This window comes from Betta splendens, chromosome 2 (assembly GCF_900634795.4).
Source record: "Betta splendens chromosome 2, fBetSpl5.4, whole genome shotgun sequence".
Classification (NCBI taxonomy): domain Eukaryota; kingdom Metazoa; phylum Chordata; class Actinopteri; order Anabantiformes; family Osphronemidae; genus Betta; species Betta splendens.
In genome coordinates, this window is record NC_040882.2 from 28,199,795 (window position 1) to 28,222,978 (window position 23,184).

Here is a 23,184-nt window from a genome sequence, read left to right on the forward strand (position 1 = left end):
GTGGAGAGAGAGAGAGAGAGAAAAGCACAGCAACAGCAACAAGGAGATGTGATGCAGGAACACGCAACAACAGAGCACAGGCAGGATGGTTGAACCAGAGACTGGACACAGGCAGGATGGTTGGATCCGCAGCTGCCCATTACAGACACAAAGCTTTGAGTCCAATGATACCTGTAGGTGAGGACAAAGTGGAGGAGAGAGAGAGAGAGCGAGAGAGAGAGAGAGAGAGAGAGAGAGAGAGAGAGAGAGAGAGAGAGAGAGAGAGAAAGAGAGAGAGAGCAGGAGAGAAGCACAGCTACTGTAAAGAAAGAGACAAGGTTAGTTGAACATGGAACAATGATGGGAGGTTATTGGACAGAAGAGGTAGAAGGAAACAGAGGAGCTCAGTGTATAAATTAAGTCCCCCAGCAGTCTATGTCTATTGCAGCTTAGAGATGGTTCCTGTGACTAACAATCATTGCCAGTGACCTGAACCATCTCTAACTATAAGCTTTATCAAAAAGGAAGGTTTTAAGCCTAATCTTGAAGGTGGAGAGTGTGTCAGCTTCTCGAACCTGAAGAGGGAGCTGGTTCCAGAGGAGAGGAGCTTGGTAGCTAAAAGCTCTACCCCCTGTTCTACATTTAAACACTCAAGGAACCACAAGTAGCCCAGCGCTCTGAGAACGAAGTGTTCTGCTGGGAGCATAAGGAACTATGAGGTCTTTAAGATAAGAAGGAGCTTTATCATTGAGTACTTTGTAGGTGAGTAGGAGAATTTTAAATTCTATCCTACATTTCACAGGCAGCCAGTGCAGAGAAGCTAATGTAGGAGAAATGTGATCTCTCTTTCTAAGTCCTGTCATGACTATGGCTGCAGCATTTTGAATAAGCTGTAGGCTTTTTAAGGAGCTGTTAGGACATCCTATGAGTAAGGAGTTACAGTAGTCCAGCCTAGAGGTAACAAATGCATGGATCAGTTTCTCTGCATCGCTCTGAGAGAGGATGCTTCTGATTTTAACTATATTTCTAAGGTGGAAGTAAGCGGTTCTGGAGATTTGTTTAATGTATGATGTAAAAGAGAGATCCTGGTCAAAGATGACACCAAGGTTCCTCACAGTAGAATCTGAAGCTAATGTTATACCATCCAGGGTGGCTATCTGACTCAATAGTGTCTCTCTCAGATTTTTAGGCCCAACAATAGGAATTTCAGTTTTGTCTGAATTTAGTTGACGGAAGTTTTGGAACATTCAAGATTTGATGTCTTTTAAACAACCCTGAATCTTGACTAGTTGATCTGTTTCATTTGGTTCCAAGGACATATATAGCTGAGTATCATCTGCGTAAAAATGAAAATTCATAGAATGCTTTCTAATAATCTCACCTAGAGGAGACATGTATAGGCTAAACAGAATTGGACCCAGCACAGAACCCTGTGGTACTCCATAGCTAATCCTTGTGCATGTGGAGAATTCATCATTAACATGAACAAACTGGAATCTGTTCAACAAATAGGATTTAAACCATCCCAATGCTGTTCCAATAATCCCGATTCTATGTTCTAGTGTCTGTAATAGAATGTTATGATCAATTGTATCAGATGCAGTACTAAGATCTAACAGGACAAGGGCAGAAACTAGACCATTGTCCGAAGCTATTAGAAAATCAGTAGTGACTCTAACCAGAGCTGTTTCTGTGCTATGATGTTTTCTAAATCCTGACTGAAAATCTTCATACAGGTTATTCCCACTCAGGTGGTCAGATAATTGTTTAGCCACGATTTTTTCCAGAATCTTGGAAATAAAGGGTAAATCTGAAATGGGCCTATAGTTGGCTAGTTGTCCAGGGTCCAGGGTTGGTTTTTTCAATAGAGGTTTGACCACAGCCACCTTAAAAGCCTGTGGTACATAGCCTAGTTGTAAAGATTGGTTGATTTGATTTAATATGGACGAGCTGATTAAAGGTAGAACCTCTTTGAGTAATCTGGTTGGGATAGGATCTAAAAGACAAGTGGACGACTTGGAAGAGTTGATTACTGAGGTTAACTCCATATGAGTTATGGGGAAGAAGCTGTCTAGGTAAGACAGAGGATTTTATAAATTTAAAGTTGATGGATCTAGACAGTGCTTTCTGTCATTTGGAAGAAGTCGCTGCTGAATGTTTTTTCTAATGATGATAATTTTATTAGTAAAGTAGTTCATAAAGTCATTGCTGCTGAGATTTAAGGGGATAGTAGACTCAATACAGCTATGACTCTTAGTCAGCCTGGCTACAGTGCTGAAAAGAAACCTGGGGTTGTTTTTGTTTTCCTCAATTAGGGAGGAATAATATGTTTTTCTAGCAGCACAAAGTGCTTTTTTATATTTCATTAGACTGTCCTTCCATGCAATGCAGTTTACATTTATTTTGTTGGAACGCCACTGTCTTTCTAGTTGTCTGGTCCTTTGCTTTAGGCTGCGGATCTCTGAGTTGTACCATGGAGCTAACCTCCTCTCTCAAGAAATGGTCAGATAACAGAGGGTTTTGGGGAAGAACTATTAAATTATCAATTTCAACCCCATATGTCAGGACAAGATCGAGGGTACGATTAAAATGATGAGTGGGTTCATTTACCTGCTGTGTAAAACCAATAGTGTCTATTAAGGAGTTAAAAGCATGTTAAAAGCAAATGAATGTTAAAGTCTCCCACTACAATGACTTTATCTGTGCTAAGAACTAGGTCAGATAAGAATTCAGAGAATTCAGTTAAGAACTCTGAATATGGAGCAGGAGGACGGTAAACAATACAAAACACAACTGGCTTCTGAGTTTTAGAGTCTGGGTGAGAAAGACTCACAGTGAGGCTCTCAAATGAGTTATAACTATGTTTAGGTTTAGGTAGAGATGTCGAAATCGAAGCTTCGTGAATCACTGAGCAACTATGACACAGTTGGTCTTAAATCGACACAATACTCGACACTATTTGACACAGTCAGAACAGCGACATCTGCTGGTTGTAAGTGAGAACTGCATCAGAGCAGACTGACCATCAAACCCTCGCTGATACGTGGTTGTTCAGGATCACAGTCCACGTTTTATTGTCAAATAAAAGTCTTTTAATCAAAGGTGTGTAATTGTGTTTCTCTGTGGATAATAATATATCAGTAGCCTTGATGTGGTGAATATTTTTGATAGTCAGATGTTATTAGAGCTGTATTTGGTGCTTCTGACACTCTGTTTATTACTACATTGAGGAGACATGTTTGTTATTTAGGTAAATCAAAGACTTTTATTTTTCCACAGAACATGACTTTAATCACATTCTCACCACCTCTCCAGCTTTAGAGAGGAGCCGTTTGCACTGATGTCTGACTAATAAAGGTTGTAGTCTTTAATTACATTTTGAACTTGTCATAAATACATTAGATATCCGTAATGTGAAAATTGTCTATCTTCTATCATCTTCGATCATCTATGATCTTATAGATCATCTCCGGTCCGCTGCCACGTTTATAGAGCTCTGAAATATTGAAACAACCACTCAGTTCAAACTGCACTTAAGCCGCTCGGCAGTCACGTGACGTATCGACGCCTCTCGCTCTCATTGGTCACGTGATTCGGAACGCGCTCGAGATTCTGCTTGACGACACTTCCGCTTCAAGAGATCGATGCTGAGTCGAGTGGGGGTTCTCGAGTTGGACATCTCTAGTTTTAGGAGTAATTAATAAATCTGATTTATAAATGGCTGCTACTCCTCCACCTCTACCTGTACTTCTTGGAACATGATAGTTGATGTGACTCATTGGAGTCAACTCATTTAATCAAGAACACAAAAAGGTGAGGACGACACATCTAACTACATAATACGAGTAAAGAGCAGTAACTAACTAAAGGTAGACTCAGGTCGTCCAACTGCTCCTCCATCTTTCCCCACCGTCTCCTGAGCACTAAAGCTGACATAAAGCTTCATTTGCCCAACTCCTTCACAATATTCAACCAAACAATGCTTTTCTCCTTTCCTTTTTACAGTTTAACACTTTCTTCAACCTCCTCCTGCCCCGTGGCTTTTTTTTATCCACTCACTCATTCTCTTTAATATCCACATCATCACCCTGTCACCATTCCTAGTTCATAAACCCAAATATCAAATAAAATATCCTGATGATACTTTGCTCTTTTCCCCTGTAGAGACATTAATAGTGTCAGTGAGTCACTGCAGATTAAAATCCTCATCCACCTCTATGCTCCACCCACCTCCAACACCACTGCAAACTGCTCTGTTTCTGATTTTCACCACCGCACCTGCACCAGGTTTCCCTGATATTTGATCATTTGATCCATCCGTGAATATTTGCACATATTCTCTGTACCTGATCTTCTATATTATCAAACTCAATACCTACATTAACACCCTCCATCTGCCTTCTCCTTTCCTCCAGGCCCAAATACCCAATTCTAACAAACAGGAACCTAAATACAAAACCAGGTGCACGTACTGAAACTAATTACAAGACAGGGACAAACAGGAAGTGACATCACAAACAACGAGCACAAACAAAAACGTCACTAAACAAAACAAAGCCCCCTGAGACTTGAATCACAAGGACAAAGCCTCTCTTGCTGCGGTTTCTGCCCCAAACTCTCATAAAAAAGAAATAATAAAATAACTAAACTTTAATGATCCCACATTGGGGAAATTAACCTCTACAAATTTACCCATCCCCTGAGGAGGAATTGAACCTGGAACCTTTTGCACCCCGAGCCAATGCTCCACTGAGCTGATGAATCTGTACATGAACCTGACTGTTGGACTGTATGAACCTGCAGAGAAGCTTCAGCGCAGCTCCAGGTTCCTGAGCTACATCATCCTCATCCTTGAGAGAAGAACCAGACTTAGATCATGTTTCTGAAGCAGCCTGATATGATGAATCAAGTGAGCTAAACCCTGAGGCATCAGCGTTAGAATACACTGAGGAGGCTCCACCTCGTGTCACATAGATCTACACTGAACAGGAATTCGAGCAGCCTGTTCCACCATCACAGGTTCTAATTATCCTGACATTAAACGCACCACTCACATTTCTTTCTCTTTCTACTTTTCTCTCTCTCTCTATCCTCTCACCCCAACCGGTCGAGGCAGATTGCCGCCCACATCCAGCCTGGTTCTGCTGGAGGTTTCTTCCTCGTTAGAGAGGGAGTTTTTCCTCTCCACTGTTGCTGTCAAATTAAATGCTTGCTGTATGTGGGATTTGTTGGGTTTAGTTGTGTGAGGTTTTAAACTTTACTTTGTAAAGTGCCTTGAGATAACTTTGTTGTGATTTGGCGCTATATAAATAAAATTGAATTGAATTGAATTGAATACAACAGTGACTTTATTAGACATTAACAACACTGACATTAACAACACTGGAATCAACAACAACTGTCAGGCCAGAGATTAGATCCTCGCCAGTCAGTTCACTTCAGATCAGGTTCTGACCAAATGATCCAAAGGTGCAGAACTGTCTGGAATACTGGGACAAAATGAAGCAACAAGTAAGTTATGTAACAGGAAATCTTCACTCAGTGGTTGTAAACAGTTCAAACAGCTGCAGCAACAAACAAAAAAAATAAACTCTGATACTAAGTTTGAGACATAATGAACATTTAAACATCAAAGAGGAAAACACACAGTAACACTGATTTACTTCAGTCTTCAACGCAATAAATACAAAGTGAAGTCAGAGTTGCTGAGGAGCTGCGCTCATTCAACCACATCAGTAGGTTTGACTGAACGCTGGCGTCTGAGGCCGTTTACGTCTCCTGTACATCACTAAAACGGCAGCCAGAAGCATCAGCAGCAGAACAGCAGTGGTCAGACCAACCACTAGTCCAACAGGTGTGTTTGATGTAGTGTTCCTGCCTCCTCCATCCTCATGGGGATCTGTGGGAACAACAGAGGTGAGAACAGGCAGGAAGCAGCTTCACGTCTGGCCTACTGTACAGACTCACTCACTCACTCACCTGAGTCAGTGATCGTCAGGGTGGTGGAGTTGATCAGCTCAGGTTTGTCTCCATATCCAACCTGACACTCGTATGTTCCTGTATCATTAAGTGTGACGTTCTTCACGATCACAGAAAAGCTCCCATTTTTCAGCTGAGGATCCTTCAGCTCCACTCGACCACGATAATATGGATGTTGGTAATTTTCAAAGATGTGTTGACCTCTATAGTAGAAAACAATACTGTCTGGGTTCAGGTCAGGTTTCGTCCACTCCAGCAGTTTAATGGTAGTGTTTCTGGATCCTAGACACCAAAGAACAGCATCACCTCCAGATTTCACCTTAATATCTGTAAAGAGAACAAATAAGCAAATACAGTAAAACCATCTACCATCTACATACAGTTCACACCACATACTGTGTGAAACGACACAGAAGCCTTTTCCTCAGATCAGACTAATCAGACTAAACTCCTGTTCTAAGTAACTTAGGAACGAGAACATTTCTATTTGCTAAATGCTAAAAGATTAGTTTTACTTTTTACAGTAAAGTCAGAGGTTCACATACACAATGATCACCTGTCTGTGCAACGTGATTTCAAAAATTCAACAACCCAAAGCCGTTACCTGTGCACCAATTTTTACAAAACAGACAAAATGTATTTAAAGTGGACTGACCCACAAAACGATGTCTGAAGTCCCAGAAGCAAGAAAACACCAAATGAATAGTCACATGACTTCCTAACCAATAAACAGGCAGTTCACTAAAGATGAAAACTGAAGCTGCTCCAAAAGCAAAATAAAAAGCGTTATAGCAGTTTGGTAACGCCCACGAGAACAAAAACCCAGCATTTGGTGACATGTGGGGAGATGTGCCGTAGGTCAGACAGAGGAGCTCAAGGTGAAGGTGGGACCACACCAAGGATCAGCTTCGAGTCCCTTCTTGTTTGCTGTGCTGATGGACAGACTGACAGACAAGTCAAGTCAAGTCAAGTCAAGTCAACTTTATTTATAAAGCACTTTTAAAACAGCAGACTGACCAAAGTGCTTAACAATTTAAAATAAAATTGAATAAAAGAATAGAACCTAATAAAAGTGCAATCAAAATGCCATTTCCAACATAACATTTAAATAAAATTAAAAATTTTAAAGAACTAAAAGGAATAAAATAGAATAAAATTGTTAAAGCCAACTTCTCATACTGGGTCAAAAGCCAAGGAGAAGAAATGTGTTTTAAACTTTGATTTAAAAACAGTCAGTGAGGGGGCCTGTCTAACTTGCAGTGGCTATGCATTCCACAACTTAGGGCCTACAACCGCAAATGCCCTGTCTCCCCTGAGCTTCCGTTGTGTCTTTGGCACATACAGAAGCAGCTGGTCAGCTGATCTGAGCGACCGAGAGGGGGGGTGCACACATAGCAGCTCAGAAAGGGAGGGAGAGGCGAGACCATTCAAAGACTTAAACACAAATAAAAGAATTTTAAAATGAACTCTAAGATGGACAGGCAGCCAGTGCAGTGAGGCTAAAACCGGGGTAATGTGCTCTCGCATGCGAGTTCCACTCAGCAAGCGAGCAGCAGCATTTTGTACCAGCTGAAGACGGGACATGGAGGATTGAGACACACCAAAATACAAAGAATTACAGTAATGCAGCCTAGTCGTAACAAAGGCTTGGATCACTGTCTCAGTGCTTTTTTGACAAAAATTGTTTAATTTTTTGCCAATTGTCTGAAGTGAAAGAAGCTGGATTTTACCACTGCACTAACCTGCCTATCCAAACTGAAACCACTGTCTACCTCAACACCCAGGTTTGTGACGGTAGGTTTAAAGAATTGTTGTAAAGGGCCCAGGTCTACAAGAGAGGACCCACTGTTGGCGCTCAGACCAAAGACGATGACCTCTGTCTTTTTCTCATTAAAATGGAGGAAGTTTAGAGCCATCCAGACTCTTACTTCATTCAAACATGTCATCAATGAGCCCATGGCAAAGCCATTCTTCTGTTTTACTGGTACATATATCTGGGTGTCATCAGCATAACAGTGAAAGGGACAATTATACTTTCTAAGAATGGAGCCGAGGGGAAGCAAGTACAGGGAAAAAAGCAGAGGCCCCAAAATTGAGCCCTGTGGGACCCCACACAGAAGAGGAGCAGAAGAGGACTGGACATGATCAATTTGTACACAAAATGTTCTCTCTTCCAAGTACGACTAAACGACTGAAGAGCAGTGCCACCGATGCCTACACTTTTTTTCTAATCGAGAAGTCAAGATACCATGGTCCACTGTGTCAAAAGCAGCACTTAAGTCCGGTAGAACCAAGACCACATTGTCTCCAGCATCTGTAGCTAAAAGGATGCCAATTAAAAACTACAGCAATGCTGACTCAGTGCTATGAAAAGGTTTAAAACCAGACTGGAAAACCTCAAGTGTGCCATTTTGGTCTAGAAAATCCTTCAGTTGTACATATACAGTTTTTCCAGAATTTTGGAGATAAAAGGGAGTTTGGAAATAGGCCTAAAATTAGACATCACAGTGGGATCCAGGCCTGGCTTTTTGATCAGTGGCTGGACTGTAGCATGTTTACAGTTCTTTGGAAAGACACCAGAGGCGAGGCTGCTGTTTATAACAGCAAGAACAGAAGGTCCTTAAGTAGTGATAACCTCTTTAAAAAATGGGACAGCATCAGTGGGGGAACCTGAGGGCTTCAAATGTTTAACAGTCTCGTATAAAAACGAGTCACTGGTTCAAATCGAAGAAAAGTTACAGGACAAAATACAGAAACTGACGGGTCAGAAGCAGGTGATGATATGAGGGCCCTGACATTGTTCACCTTATTTACAAAGAACTTAGGAAACTTTTCACATGCCTCCAGACAGAGTTCTACACAGGCAGTCTTCGGGGCATTATGAACAACGTCTATTGTGTTAAACACAACACGAGGCTTGTGACAGTTCTACAGGATGATATTAGACAGGTGTTGTCTTTTAGCCTCTTTTACCACAGTCTGATAACGACGCCAGCAGTCCTTTAAAATTTGCAAAGACACTTGCAGCTTGTCCTTCCTCCATTTTCGCTCAGCTTTTCGGCACTCACGTCTGACACCACGAGTTGTTAGATTTAGCCAGGGTTCAGATTTAGTTTCAGGCTGTCTGGGTTTTAATGGAGACACAGCATCTGATACTGTTTGGCAGGTGGAATGAAACCAGGAGCTGAGCTCATCTGTATCAGAACACACAGGCTCTAGGGTGTTTTGATTAAAGGAGGCTGAGAACTGAGCGGCAGTGGAGGGGTTAATAATACGGACACTTCGAGCAGGAGCGTGGGACTTGAAGGTGTTACAGGACAGGTTGATGTTAAATAAAACAGGCATGTGATCAGAAAACACTGCATCACAAATCCTCAAGTTGGAAACAGACAGGCCATAAGTTAAAACCAGGTCGTGTGTCCACGTTCTTGCGTGGGTTTTGAAACGTGCTGAAGAAAATTAAAAGCGTCAATAAGACTTAAAAAGTCCTTCGACATTTTTTTTTCTGGACAGCACACGTGTACATTAAAATCTCCAACAATAAGAACTCGATCATACTTAGGCATGATTTCAGCCAGCAGTTCAGAAAATTCATTAATAAAGTCCTTATTATATTTAGGTGGACGATAAATGACTGCACACAACACAGGGTGCGGGTGACCCAGTTCAAAGAAGTCCAGTTCAAAGCTGGAGAAGGAGTTGGATATAGCTGGTCGGCTACATTTATACACAGATCTGTACACGATGGCTATCCCACCGCCTCGACCCGACGAGCGGGCAGTTAAAATAACCACAGTCCGGTGGTAAAAGTTCAGAAAGAGCACTGGACTCACCAACATTCAGCCACGTCTCGGTCAGACAAAGAAAGTCCAAGCGTTGTGAGCTGAAGAAATCCTTAAGGATAAATGTTTTGAGAGACCTGGCGTTTACCAGGCCGAAGCCGACAGGTGCTGGTGGGGCCAAGGTATTTGTAGTCCGGGGGGCTCGGCCCAGAGGCCGCAGGTTCTCCAGATTGACCCCACGCTGCCTGAACAAGGACGACGATGGTAGTAGAGCTCCTCTGGTCCGACGATAGGCACCAGCCAGGCACCAACAGGCTCCAGTAAAAGTCGGGAAGGAAAGAGGCCATGAACCGCTCCAAACCCATGCAGCAAGTCCACCCGAAACCGTATCAAGCAGGCCTTCAGCTTCACCAGTTTACCGCTGCGTCTGCCCCGGCGACGGTGGCGTTTCCTCCGTGGAGGTAGCACCGCAGCCCGGCAAAGGTGAGCAGGTATCCCGGACAAGAAAAGAGTCAAACTTTCCTAATCATCAGTGTCAAATTTTCACCAAGTTCCTGGCCGAGACACGAAGATCCAGGAGCGTAAGGCGATCATACACCAGCAGAGCGTTGGCATTTTGAATGACACTCGACAAAAGCAGCATAAACACATACAAAGTCAGCCATGACAGACGGCAAGCCGGACACTCTGGCACCATCTGTCTGTCTGACGAGGTCAGACAGGAACCTCATGGACAGTGATGTTTGATCTGCAGTGAGTAGAGAGCAGGTGGAGGAACAGCTGGAGGTGGAGGTTTGCTGGAAAGAAGACGCATGAAAGTCAGTCATAAGACAGAATACATGAGTCTAAACCAGAGGTAGAACAGTGAGGCTGCAGGGGCTGAGGTGAAGAAGCTGCAGCAGTTTAACAGTTCAGTGTGATGATGAGTGTGGAACAGAGGTGGAGGCGAGTGCAGGCGGGTTGGAGCGGGTGGAGGAAAGAAGAAGAGTGTGAGCAAGACTCAAAGGGAAGGTGTAAAGACAGTGGTGATTTCAGCTCTGCTCGGTGGGTTAGAGACGGTAGCAGTGAGGAAGAGGTGGAGCAGAGATGAAGATGCTGAGGTTCTGTGATGAGGTTGGACAGAACCAGGAACCAGCTCATCAGAGGACGGCTCACGCTGCCTGTTATTAACAAAGTCAGAGCACAGACTGAGGTGGTTTGGACGTGTGCAGAGGAGGGAGAGGGAATGTATTGGTGAAAGGATGTTGGAGATGGAGCTGCCTGACGAGAGGACGACCAGGGAGGAGATGCATGGACGTGATGACAGAGGACATGAGGTTGGCTGGTGTGAGTGTAGAAGATGCCCAGGATAGAGATAGATGGAGGAGAATGATTCGCTGAGACCCCCGATGGGAAAAACCGAAAGAGAAGTAGTATTAGCGAAAAAAATGATCCCGGAAGCGACGGTTCATTGACTGCGCATGTGCAGCATGCAACTATATAACGGACACCTTGCTAACTTCTAACTCATTCTTCACTTTTAAGTCTAGTTAATCTAACGTAGCGCAGCGGTTGTTACGGGGTTTGTGTGACCTTTAACGCGGAGCAAATTCAACTTTAGCTACGAGGAAGAGATGAGTTTCTGAAGCTGTACGTCAACGCTTGTGGTAAATGCAGGTCTGAGCAGCGCATCGACTTACCTCCGACGGTAGAACAAACCAGACATAACGGGACGATAAATGTCCATCCCGCATCACACATGTTTATGTTCTACCGATTCAGGACACGGACAACACCCTAACTTAGTCTTGCTGGTTGTGTACGTAATGGCGTCACAGCCCCGCGTCACCTCCGCGTTCCGTATCGAGGCTACGAAGCTGAGCAGGGAAGGGGCGTTTCCGCAATGCGCGTATTGAGGCTTGCTTCATTTAGAGGAGGAGCTGGAAATGATGACGCGTGAAGCCTCTCTGCCTGGCTGTACCACGTGACATTTATACGTACACCTGCACGAGTAATTTTTTCAATTTCCACCACACGGACTTTCTCAGTGCTCTGAGGACCACCACCTGCCAATGGCTTCAAACTTGGCAACCAGTCCTTTAGTGGCAGGTGAGTATCCAGCAACTTCACTCCCCTGCGGCTTTTGACCTGACTTCATCCACTGCAGCACTGGCTGTAGGTCAGCATCCTGTCCGTGCTGCATTCTCCTTTCCGTAAAGTCGACCACTTGTGTCACTCTACAGACTGGCCTCTCGCTGTCAGGAAAGGAATTCTGCCCCTCCTCACCTTGGTGCTCCACCTTCCGGATCACCCTCCTCTCACAATATCGACATCCGTCAAGGGCACCAGCCCTGTACTCAACCCTGAAGACGTATGGCACCAGCTCCTCCAGCCAGCATACAATCTGTCTTTCTGGCTCCTCATCAATCACTGGAGTGCAGAGTGATCGGTCCGAACAGCAAAGGGCCACACAGGTAGTATTTAAAGTGACTTATTGCTCTCACAATGGCGAGGAGTTCTCTGCGTGTCACACAGTAGCGTCGCTCTGCTTTATTACTTACTTATTACTATTACTTACTGAAGTACGCTATCACTGTCTCTCCTTCTGGCTCAACACTGCCCCCATCCCCACATTGCTAGTGTCTGTGTCCAAGATAAATGGTAGATTAGTGTCTGGGGGGGATGAGTATGGAGGACTTAGTCAAAAAGAATTGAAGGCATTTTCGCACTCTAGGAACCAGGAAAAAATCGCTGTCTTTCTGTTGCAGACGGAAAAGAAGCACAGCTATACAAGAGAAGCCACTCACAAACCGCCTGTTGTAGGGCGCTAGACCAATGAAGCTCTTCAGCTCTCTCAGGTTGTTGGGGGTGGGCCAGTCCTTCACCACCTGCACTTTGTCTTCCAAGGTGCTGACCCCTTCTCCCCCAATCCTGTGCCCCAGAAACTCCAGTTTCGTCCTCATGAAACAGCAATTATCCAGGTGAAGCCTCTGTAGAACACCCTCTCCATCACATGTTCAAATGTGGCTGGTGCATTGCATAGGCCGAAGCAGAGGACACAGAACTGCTACAACCCTCTGCCTTCACAGAAAGCAGTCTTTAGCCTGACCTCAGGGCTGAGGGGCACCTGCCAATATCCACTGCTTAGATCTAATGAGGGAACCAAGAGGAGCCTGCTACCAGGTCCAGAGACACATCTATGCGGGGCAGTGGATATGAGTCTTGTTTGTCACACTGTTCAGTGGTCTGTAGTCGACACAAAGCCTCGTCTTCGCACTTTTCTTCTTGTTAACCATCACAACCTCGAGGCCCATGTCCTCTTCTGTCAGTGCAAAAATGTCTTTAAACTCCCACAGCACTTACCACAGCTTGTCTTTTTTGTGGGTTCTAAGTCAATGCAGCTGCGTTCCCATATTGCTTTCACTGCTGCCAGTCTGTCCACACCTAGTTTGGCGGTCTGTTGCTCTCACAATGGGATGGGATGGGATAGGGTTTAGTTAGGGGAGGGTGCTTGTAGTGCAGGCTTTGGTTGAAGAGGTGCTCCCAAAAATCTGGACGTTGGCACGTGTGAATTCGAGACCTGTGTGGGGTGCACCATTTGAATAGGATGCTTTTATTGGTCCCACAGCGGGGAGATTTCAGCAGCAGCCAGCTTGACCGGCACCGAATCCAACAGTGAAAGCAAGTTGCATTACAAAACAGCCTGTTTTCAACCAGTGGAGCCTGTGTCAACCAGAGCAATGCAAGGAGCCCCTACCAGGGTGATGGGGAGCAAAAACCACCCATGTGCGTCCAGTCCACCACTCTCACAGTCTCCGTGACGTCGTCTACTTCTGGGCATGACTCCCCTAGCTTGACTGTTTGCCTCCATCCACAAACAGTAATGCAGGGTGGGACACGGGAAGAGGGGCCTGCGTCGTCCCATCTACCCAGACCCAGGTGCATTTCCCTGCCCACCAGCTTGCTTTGGGCACCTTACGCTGACGTGACCAGCCTGGCCCAGCACACCAGAGGCACACAGCGGGCAAGTGTCACCACATGGAGGCTGCAGTGACACTGCTCATACCAGTTCAGGCCCCACCTGTGTTACACCTCTCGCGACGTGGCTGCTTCTAGTGTGATTGTTTGCAGCAGCTGCTCCCACAGTCTCCCTCTCCGAAGCCACCTCAAGAGCCTCATGCAGGGTACATGGGTGTGCCAACTGCGTCTGAATCTGCAGCTCATTGGGCAATATGGCCCAGATGAACTGGTCCCTGGCCAGCTCACTCTGTACTTCATTCAGCATGTGGGCATATGCTCCTCTAGTCAGGGTTTCGATGTCATTGGCTATTGGCCGCAGTGGCTCCCCAGCGCGTCTCAGCAGCTGCCTGTTAGCCAGGTCTGAGTGCACAACACCGGGTCCATTGTTTAAAACGTCGCTGAAGAGCCCTGACCAGAGCCCCACAGAACCCCTCTTTCAGCTGGGCTAATGAGCAGCAAACACGATAAAGCTCCGCCTGTGAGGCACATGGCCAGCTGAGTGCTTTAATGTCCTCTGGCCAGCCAACAAAACAAGCTAACAGTTCAAATATATAAATACATGTTTTGCTGTTTTTCATACTTTACTATACTTTATTTTGCTGACAGTTTAATTCACAGGCTGTCTGCAAAATGCCACACACTTCAAATTCATGCCAACTGATATTGTTTTTGTAAAGCTTCAAGAAGCTTTGCTCTGGAGTGAGACAATTTGATGAAAGGCTTAAATGATTCATAAAGCTTCTGTTGGAAAAATACTGCATTTAATCATTGAAACATACTTTGCTGAAGCCTCGTTAGCTGTGCTTTGCCCTTGAAGTTTTCTCCCTTCTGCTCTGCTAGAAATAGGGAGTACCGGTGTGTAGCATCCTTATCTGATGAGCCCAATGCTTTGTGTGGAAAATATTTCCCACGTACTGTGTGACTATGCACCTCCCAGAATGCAATACATATTATGAGCTGAATCCTTGTCTTCTCTTCAGTGAAAGGAAGTTGCCTTTGCTGTAAACTGCTCACTCCTTGCAAGTAAAATCCTGAAGAAGGTCTCAACTGATTGTGTCTGCTTTATTTAAGATTTACAAAGGGAACTTACAATTTCCCTAACAGCTTCATCTGCCCATCACCAGGACGCACAACACCCTTCATTACTCTACTTCTCTTTTACAGCTGTATCTTCTACATCTCATCATCACATGTTCTATTGTTTCCAACTCCTAACACTCACTAGATGAAATCAAACTGGAAACTTGGTCGGAACATGTTTTTGTGCATATTAAAATTAGCTTAAGGATGCAAGACCTTTTGACGGACCTTCATAAAAAAGCTGAATTTTGTTGTTTAGCTTGTGTTGTGGTTCAACATTCTGTTCTGAGAAGAAAGCAGCTCAAACTTTGTCTGTGCTTCATATTCATGCGTCTCTACAGGTCGTCTCATTACAGATGTCTGGACTCGTTTCATGGAGACGTTATGCCCTCCTACTGTTTAAGGAGTGGCTTTTATTACCAGCAATGAATCTCTAACCAACATGAAGCTCAAACCCTGCACTAACGTGCCTTGACTGGCTGAAATTCTCCTTGAAAACAATTCACACAACGTGTTGATGACTAGCAACATTTGTACAACAGGAAACATTGGGACCATTCATGGCTATGAAAATAGATAGAAGTTAAAGTTCTGTTCTGGTATATCTGTAGTAGCTTCCCATTATCTAGCTGTTATTTAAGGCTCATTAGCTGCTTTGACTCTGACAAAACACAGCTCAGTAGCTGTCTCCACTAAATACAATGAAATCAACCACTCAGCTAGAAAACTACAACTGATCACCTATTAAAGCACAATTTAGTTCAAAGATCAAAGATTACTTACAGCAGGAGCAGCCCGTTGGCTTGAAGGGAACATCTCAGGTGAGCTTCCTACATGAGGCTCCACCTCCAGGAAGAGGTGAGAGATCAGCTTTAGCTGTAGCCACTGTAGAAACACACACACACACATAAAAGCACAAAGGAATATGTGAGTCCTCCCACCACACAGTCATATTAATGGGTAAAGGACACTTTGTTCATGATATTAGTTTGGTGGTGGTTTTACTATGAATCTGTAATTTAGACAAACACGTTTGATATTAGAACAGTAAAAGAAAGTTAGTCTCAAAATAATATTTAATCTTTAGTTGTTAGTGATCGTTTAGTAAACAGAAACGTCTATGTTTATCTTAATGAAAGAATCCAGCAGGTGTCAGCAGAGTCTCACGCGTCTGCAGCTGTTAATGACTTTAAGGAATAAACCATGAAGCAGGTACGATGGTAATATGATCAATTCTCTTCTCAGTTGTGTCTGTTTCATTTGAAGGAGTCCAGTAGATTGACTCTAAACAGCTACACAGAATATCATGAATGAATTAATTAAATAATCTATACCTTAAATAATTTGTAAATTACAATAAATTAATGTATAAATGTATGTTATATTTCAGAATGACTTGTTGAAGCACATAACGTCTTCTGCCTCATTATGAAATTAGCTAATTTTCACAAAAAGCAGAATTATTGATCCAATATGTTTGAGAATAAAACTAATCAGTGACTTGGACCTCTTGAGTTTTTTACCTTTATTCCTCTGAGTAATGACAGAAATAAAAATGATTTACGGTTTTACGGTGATTAACGGTTTTCAGGTGAAGGTGATTCTACTGATGGACTTAACGATGAAAATGATTTAGACATTACGTAAATATGAATGAGTTTTTTTGTAGTAGTGACAGTAATGAGAAGGAATGGTATAAATAGTTACTGTACTAATCTGAACTAAAAGGCTGAGGAGGAAACCGTGTGTTGTGTGTTCAGAGGAAGTGGGGCTAACTGCTGTGAGCTGGGCTCACATCACTGTCAGACCATGGACCACACGACCCTTCAGCTGCTGCTCTGTGAGTTGAGTCTGTAACATTTTAAAAGATTTCATGTTGGATCTGAGACGTTGATGTGAGGCTGGTTCTGTGTTACTGTGTCCTTCAGGGTCCAAACTCACGCTGGTAGAGAGAAAATTTACTTAGAACATTATTGTCAAAGTCAAACTAATTAAAAAGTTAAGACAAAATATAGAGAAAATGGATATGTTCTCAATGACCTCACTGCAGCTGCTGAACATGAGCAGGTTGGACGTCCGTCTTAAATATAAAACAGCTCAAGCGTTTTTTGATGCACAACAACAACAAACGAACGTTCAAACATTTTAAATTCAGAAAAAGTAGAATTTATTTGAGATGGAGGGAAATGTTTTACACCTGCTATTGGTGCAGTGTTCTGCAAATGCATTCTCCTCATTACCTTCATTATTCTAATAAACTAAAGAAATAATAAAATGAATTTGTTTGAATCATTCACAGGTTTAAGATTAACCTGACATTAATGTTTTTCTTCTACATTTAAAATTTACTTTGCTTTGTGCTAACCGAAACTAAAACTGACTCCGACCAAGCTGTTTATTGTGTGATAATCATATTTATTTGACCTGTGCTGCCTCACATCGTGTCACGTACTGTCACTCTCTTCCTTTTAGTTGTGACTTCACTGCTGCACTGCACAACCAGCCGAGGTTAGTGGAACCTGATCCGTCCGCTGGTCTCAAACGGGTCAGAGTAGAACCAGTGCAGGGTCCTGGTTCAGATCACGACTCACAGATCCAGTCTGTGCAGAGTTCATTATCACTGGACTGACAATGATCCTTATTTACACTGAGACTGTTTCTATTCAGCCTCTGCACTTTCCTTCTATGAATAGAATCATCACTGAGAACAAATATAAACTTCAACATATACAGGCGAATTGACATTACATAGATTAGATTACATTACATTTTTATATAATTATAATTTAAAACGAAGAGTATCACATAAAAACAGAGCAAATCAACAAATGTAATAAAATGAGGACATGTAAAAGAGTCAAGATGACTTAATTTAAGACTTAAGACTTAAATGATTTTACGGACCAAAGTAAATGCCTTTGTTTTGATTGTTACAGTACATTAAAATCCTCATAAGTCAGTTCATTTAGTTTATCTCTAGTGTCTTAATTTCCTCTCAGCTCGTCTGACTGTGAGTCCCAGCAGGTCTCAGTTCTTTAAACATGAGTCTGTGTCTCTGAGCTGTGAGGACGACGACGGATCTGGACAATGGAGACTGAGGAGGAACACCAGCAGAGACACTAGAGCTGAGTGTGAGGAGTGGGGAGAAACTGAAGGTTCCACCTGTAACATCAGCTACGTCCTCCCTCTGGACAGTGGAGTTTACTGGTGCGAGTCCAGCTCTGCATCCAGCAGCAGCAGCAGCAGCAGCAGCAGCAGCAGCAGCAGCAGCATCAACATCAGTGTCTCTGGTAAGATCACACTGTGGACTTAGTGCTGATGAGTCTGTGTGGACATGATGAAATGCTGTGGTTTGTCTCTGTGTTGAGGTGGATCAGTGATCCTGCAGAGTCCTGTCCTCCCTGTGATGGAGGGACATGATGTCACTCTGCACTGTCAAACAAAGAGCCCTCCCTCCAAGCTCCCAGCTGATTTCTATAAAGATGGCTCCCTCATCAGGACTGAGCCTACAGGTCACATGACCATCCACCGTGTCACCAAGTCTGATGAAGGAGCCTATAAATGCAGCATCCAGGCTGGTGGAGAGTCTGCGTCCAGCTGGATACTGGTCTCAGGTCGCCTTGTTTCTCTGTTTGGATCAGATCCTGAACTGATAAACTTATTTCAGTTCTTTGTTGTTGATTCGTAGACAAAGCTTCCACCTCGTCTCCTCCTGCATCCACCTCCAGGTCTAATCCTACGTCTCCTCCCTCGTCTCATCTTCTTCCTGTGATTGTGTCAGTTCCTTTCGTCTCGTCTCTGGTTTTACTGGTGTTGATGTTTCTGCTGAGGAGAAACTGGCTTCACAGAAAATCTAAAGGTGAGACACAAATGTGTGGATTTCACTTTCACTCTTCTACATCCAGTCACAGCTTCACGTCACTATTTGTGAGAGTTCAAACCTTCACGTAGTAAAGTCTATCACTTCTCTACATTTTTTGCAGGTGAAATCGATGTTGGAGGAAACGACATTACGTACAGTGACATCAGGATAAAACGCGAGCAGCAGCCGAGCAGACAGAGAAGAGGTAACATCTGGATCCTTGTCTTTAAAGCTCCTCCTGTTTCAAGCTCCACATCTGCAGCTGCTTCAGCTCACACTGATCGTACTGATGACGACCTGGGTCAGAACCAGACCTGCTTTGAGCTGGATCTGGAGGTAGAACAGTCCACGGTTACATCCAGACACTGGCTACATGCAAACTAACACGCGGCACTCAGAACAACAGGAGGCCTTTGAACGCATCACGTACAACACCATAAATGTCCCCCACAGAAACATTTCAGTCCCGTTTCTACAGCAGCTTCGCTGTGAGCTTCTTGTTTGCTCATGACCAGCGTTTATTTGTCAGACTCAGGCTCCGTGTGTGTGTGTGTGAGCCTCCACGTGTCGGCTTCACACTCACCTCTTTATCCGGATCATGAGGTGATGAAGCTGCTGCCGTGCAGACGTGAAACTCTGAGGTTTCTGTGTCTGTGGTTGTTGCTCAGTGTTTGTGTGGTTATGTTCATGTAGCAGCGTGTGGTTCACAGCTTCATGCTTCATCCTCTGTTATCAGAGTCCGACCAAAGTGTCAGAACACGTGTTAGAAAAACCCAGAACTGGAGAGAATGAAGAGAACAGAGGCTAAAACATTAACCTCCAACCAAGCGAAGGTGTAGAAACGAATGAGCAGCAGGTGGAAGATAGACATAGCAAGGTTCTACTAAAGAAGATGGAACATGAAGGTCCCAGAGAATCTGAGACAGGATAAGAGACAAGCAGGTGACCAAGGCCTGAGAGGAGGAACAGGTAAAAGCAAAAGGAAAACATAGAGCCAACCAGAGCATCAACATCTGGAGTCTCCAAAGACAGACCAACGATTCTAAAGCACAAACAAGATGTTTGACTTTGAGTCAAAGCATGTAACGTTGACTCTGCTCCAGCTCTGACTCATGTCTCATGTTTGGCCTGTTTTGTCTCCTCCAGAACCAGATGTGGTCTATTCTGCGCTGAGGTAGACCTTCACCCAGTCACACCAGTAAAACCAGTCTGGTCCAGCTACTATGACGACTCATAGGACAAGGATGCGACTGTTCATTTCACGTCTCATGTTGTTTGGATTCAGTTTCATCCTCGGTCACATGTTCAACCTGCAGCTTTGTCTTCATTGTTATTCATGATCTATTTTATCTTGAACTCAGTTTCTGTTGTGGATCATTAAACACTGGTTCAAGCTGCTTTTCACACGTGGTTCAGAAAGTTTCCTGAAGCTGCCACACGGAAAATGTGACTGTCTGAGTTTGTCTGTGGGCTGCGTGTGTGAGACAAAGATCTGATACCTTGTGACAGCAGCTGAAGGTAACCACCACCAAAGACAACCCACTGCTGCGACTCAGAGATCGGACCATGAGCCAGACGAGGCGGGTTCACACCTCCTGTGATGATGTGATCAGAGTCTGGTTTGATCAAAGCTGGTTCATCTGCTCAGTCCTCATCTTCAGGACAAGATGAAAACAACCTGATCCCACAAACTCAGAATCAGTGGAAACCTTATGATGAGTACGGGCCATGGTTGTCATGGCAACCAGACCTCTCCTCCTCTGTCGCCTCTTTACCTGCACGCTCTATGAGCAGTGACACCAACGAAGAAGACGCATCTGTACATGTGACTGCTGATGTGAATCTGTGTGTAGATGTGCTGTAACTGTCAGCTACTCAACTGCTACTGACTCTGAATCAGCTGTTGTGGCCTCTTCACTGGAGCAGATCTGAACCATAGGGTGGTCAAAGCAGAACTTGTGCAGTTCTTTCTGTGTCGTACATGTTGGATTTAACAGACTATGTTGGTACATTATGTCCAATAGGACAAAGAACAGTAATATCTTTTAACAAGTCGTTAATGCTCATGAAGCCAAATGGGTCTAAGCCAGAATTATCACAGCACAGAGTACTAACATGAGGCTTCATCTCAGTGATACTCAGTGAAAGCATCAGCCATGATGTAGACACTGGCCTCATCTGGGCCGTGAGACGTCGTCATGGAAACCGTTCTGTTAGCACCTGCATTAGTTTGTGTGCTGCAGATGTTAGCTTACTGTCATGTAGCATGCTAACATGCTAAAGCCTCTGGGCTGCTAACTGCAGGTTTGCAGGGTTTACCTGAAGGTCTGCATCGATACAGAGACTCCGCATGGAGTAGGGACGAGTCTCAGCTCAGACGGTTCATCTGTGGAAAGTTAGAACCTGCTCTCCCACCAGGGTTGAGGTCCAGGAGGACGGTGCCCCTCCTGTGGCTGGTGTCACGGTGGACGGTGACACACGTAGGTTCCACCGTCAGAAGATCTCGCATCCTTCAGCACCTCAGACCCGTCTCCATCATCCATCCTGTCCTGCAGCTCCACCCACTGCCTACAACACGGATGCTGCTGATCTGGACCCGATCGCCCGTCCTGGTACAACAGACCGTGGCTCCAGGTTGGGTCTGGTCCACTTTACACCTCGCACAGATTGAGTCCTTGGAACCTGACAGGGCAGAGACATCGTATCTTCTAAATGAGCTGCGATGTTCACCTGGACTGAAGAACAAGCAAGAAGCTATGAGACGGAAAAGCAGGAGTCAGTTCACACCAGGAACGAAGCAGACGAAGGATTGTGTGTGGAACATGTTTGGGTCTGTAATTGTTTTTACTTTAGGATTTAATATCAGTTTTGCAGATTTGTTGTTCCTTCACAAAGACAAAGAGGGAAATAGACAAAGGTCTGAACCAAAGGCCTCCGTTCATTCATCAGCGTCACCAGAACCTGAAGAACCTCCCTGAATCACAGCTGTGTCCTGTCCGATACACACTGTATGAAGGTCCAGGTCCACACACGGTGTCACGTAACGAGCATCACATCACGTTACATCAGCCTCCACAGCAAACACACACGCATCAATGCAGCTCAGAACAACAGACAGCTTCTACTGGTTTCCCTCAGTGACCAAACGCTGCTTTACAGGAAGTAACGCCTCTAGTAGCTATGAGCTAAAAACAAACAGCTGTCAGAAGACACAACTTTAACACAGGTTCAGTTTAGATAATAAGAAATTATGAATTCTACATTTGCAGGAGCAGGGGCCTGTTCAAAGACTTACGTAGATTTCCTTCTAAAATTGTCGTAAGTTCAAATCCAGAAAACTGCATGAGTACAGATGTATCATCAAATATGTTAATTGATTTAAATGCGGTCTGCGTCTGCGCAGTAGCCGAGCAGGACCGTGTGCAGGTGTTAATGCTGCAGCTTCCACAAAGGAGCGGAAGTAAAAAAATAAAAGTGGTCTGACATGAAGGTGGAAGTGAAGCGAAGTTTACCACCAAAGCGTCACCAAAACAGGCGGAGGAGAAGGAGAAGACACTGTGTTCAGCTACTAATAGGAATTCTCTACATTAAATCACCAACTAATGCTGATGATAAAGACAGGATGTACTCTGGTTGTGCGCAGGTTCTAAGCACAACAGGAATTAATATTAAGGCCGATAAAGTATTTACTGACCAAGAAGCCACTGATCTGGAACCAGCTTCAAATCTGATACAATGAATGCATGATCGTTAAACCAGGCACCTCGACACACTACTTACTGTAGCTGCATTTGTACGTCACAGATTATTTGTGCGTAGATGAAACAAATGTTTCCTATTAACTCATGCTTTATTCTGTGACGGTGCTTTTTGTCAGGTTTTGGTCTTGTTTCCTGTTTTATTTTTGTAACAGTTCCGGTTTCTGTGCATCATGTTAGTTTCCACTTTTGTTTTGAAAGGACTTAGTCATCATGTTTTTGGTTCCAGTTTCATTTCCTGTTTTATGTTGAAAGACTTCCGGTCTTTTTTCATGTCAGCTGTTTCCTGTCACTCCCGGTTCACCATGCACACCTGTCTCAGATCAGTGATCAGCCACCCGGATTTAAGCACCAGTAGTCACCACAATTATCCACCAGATCGTCGTAAATCCAAGCCGCCACGTTGTACTAGTTCTCTATTCATCTCATCCCGTTTCTGATCCTGTTACGCACTTCTGACCGCCGACTTCTGCTCAACCCGGACCGGTACTGTAGCCGTGATTTACCCGTTGTTGATCCTTGCCTGTCTCTGGACCTGATTGAGCCTGCCGTATTTGTACTTTAACCCTACGCTCTATTGTGTATGACCTGGACTGATTCGACGATTCTGGAATAAACTCACTTTTTCACCACCTACCTCGCACTGCGCATTTGGGTCCTCTCTCTGCCGCTACCTGACACTTTTATAGCGATGTGTCCAGTCGTCAAAGTGATTTTGTGTCTGCTATCTAGCTTAATGTTGTTG

General features: G+C 44.2%; 2 protein-coding genes and 1 long non-coding RNA gene across 10 annotated transcripts in view; 2 read left to right on the forward strand and 1 right to left on the reverse strand.

The window, feature by feature from the left end:
• LOC114850353 (uncharacterized protein DDB_G0271670-like) overlaps positions 1 to 20,636 on the forward strand; it is a 38,528-nt gene extending 17,892 nt beyond the window's left edge. For 6 of the 8 annotated variants that reach the window (XM_055514439.1, XM_055514437.1, XM_055514447.1 and 3 more), the window contains 2 exons: positions 18,508 to 18,678; positions 18,803 to 19,806. In XM_055514439.1, the coding sequence (XP_055370414.1) occupies positions 18,508 to 18,678; positions 18,803 to 19,065 (434 nt within the window). In that variant the 3' untranslated portion in view covers positions 19,066 to 19,806. Of the gene's footprint in view, positions 1 to 15,631; positions 16,032 to 16,579; positions 16,660 to 17,291; positions 17,328 to 17,818; positions 18,110 to 18,187; positions 18,434 to 18,507; positions 18,679 to 18,802; positions 19,807 to 19,827 lie in introns of those variants that run through there. The other 2 variants (XM_055514453.1, XM_055514451.1) reach the window with 2 other exon arrangements.
• On the reverse strand, positions 5,310 to 11,573 carry LOC114850356 (myelin protein P0-like). The gene is made up of 3 exons (XM_029142260.3): positions 11,420 to 11,573; positions 5,959 to 6,285; positions 5,310 to 5,878 (listed from the first exon to the last, which is right to left on the reverse strand). The coding sequence occupies exons 1-3, from the start codon at positions 11,478 to 11,480 to the stop codon at positions 5,712 to 5,714; spliced, it is 555 nt and encodes a 184-aa protein (XP_028998093.2). The 5' UTR covers positions 11,481 to 11,573; the 3' UTR covers positions 5,310 to 5,711.
• On the forward strand, positions 11,642 to 14,889 carry LOC121202631 (uncharacterized). The gene is made up of 3 exons (XR_005898405.2): positions 11,642 to 11,828; positions 11,963 to 12,193; positions 12,488 to 14,889. It is a non-coding gene; the product is annotated as an uncharacterized LOC121202631 (long non-coding RNA).
• Positions 20,637 to 23,184: the final 2,548 nt, after the last annotated feature.

What these genes read in the sequence shown, in the direction of transcription:
- LOC114850356 (XM_029142260.3), bottom strand. Translation starts at nt 11,480, where the DNA reads ATGTGTGATGCGGGATGGACATTTATCGTCCCGTTATGTCTGGTTTGT. An exon ending in GGTTTGTTCTACCGTCGGAG is followed by an intron (nt 6,286 to 11,419) that starts GTAAGTCGATGC and finishes TTCTCTTTACAG; the next exon opens with ATATTAAGGTGAAATCTGGA. An exon ending in CCTGACGATCACTGACTCAG is followed by an intron (nt 5,879 to 5,958) that starts GTGAGTGAGTGA and finishes TTGTTCCCACAG; the next exon opens with ATCCCCATGAGGATGGAGGA.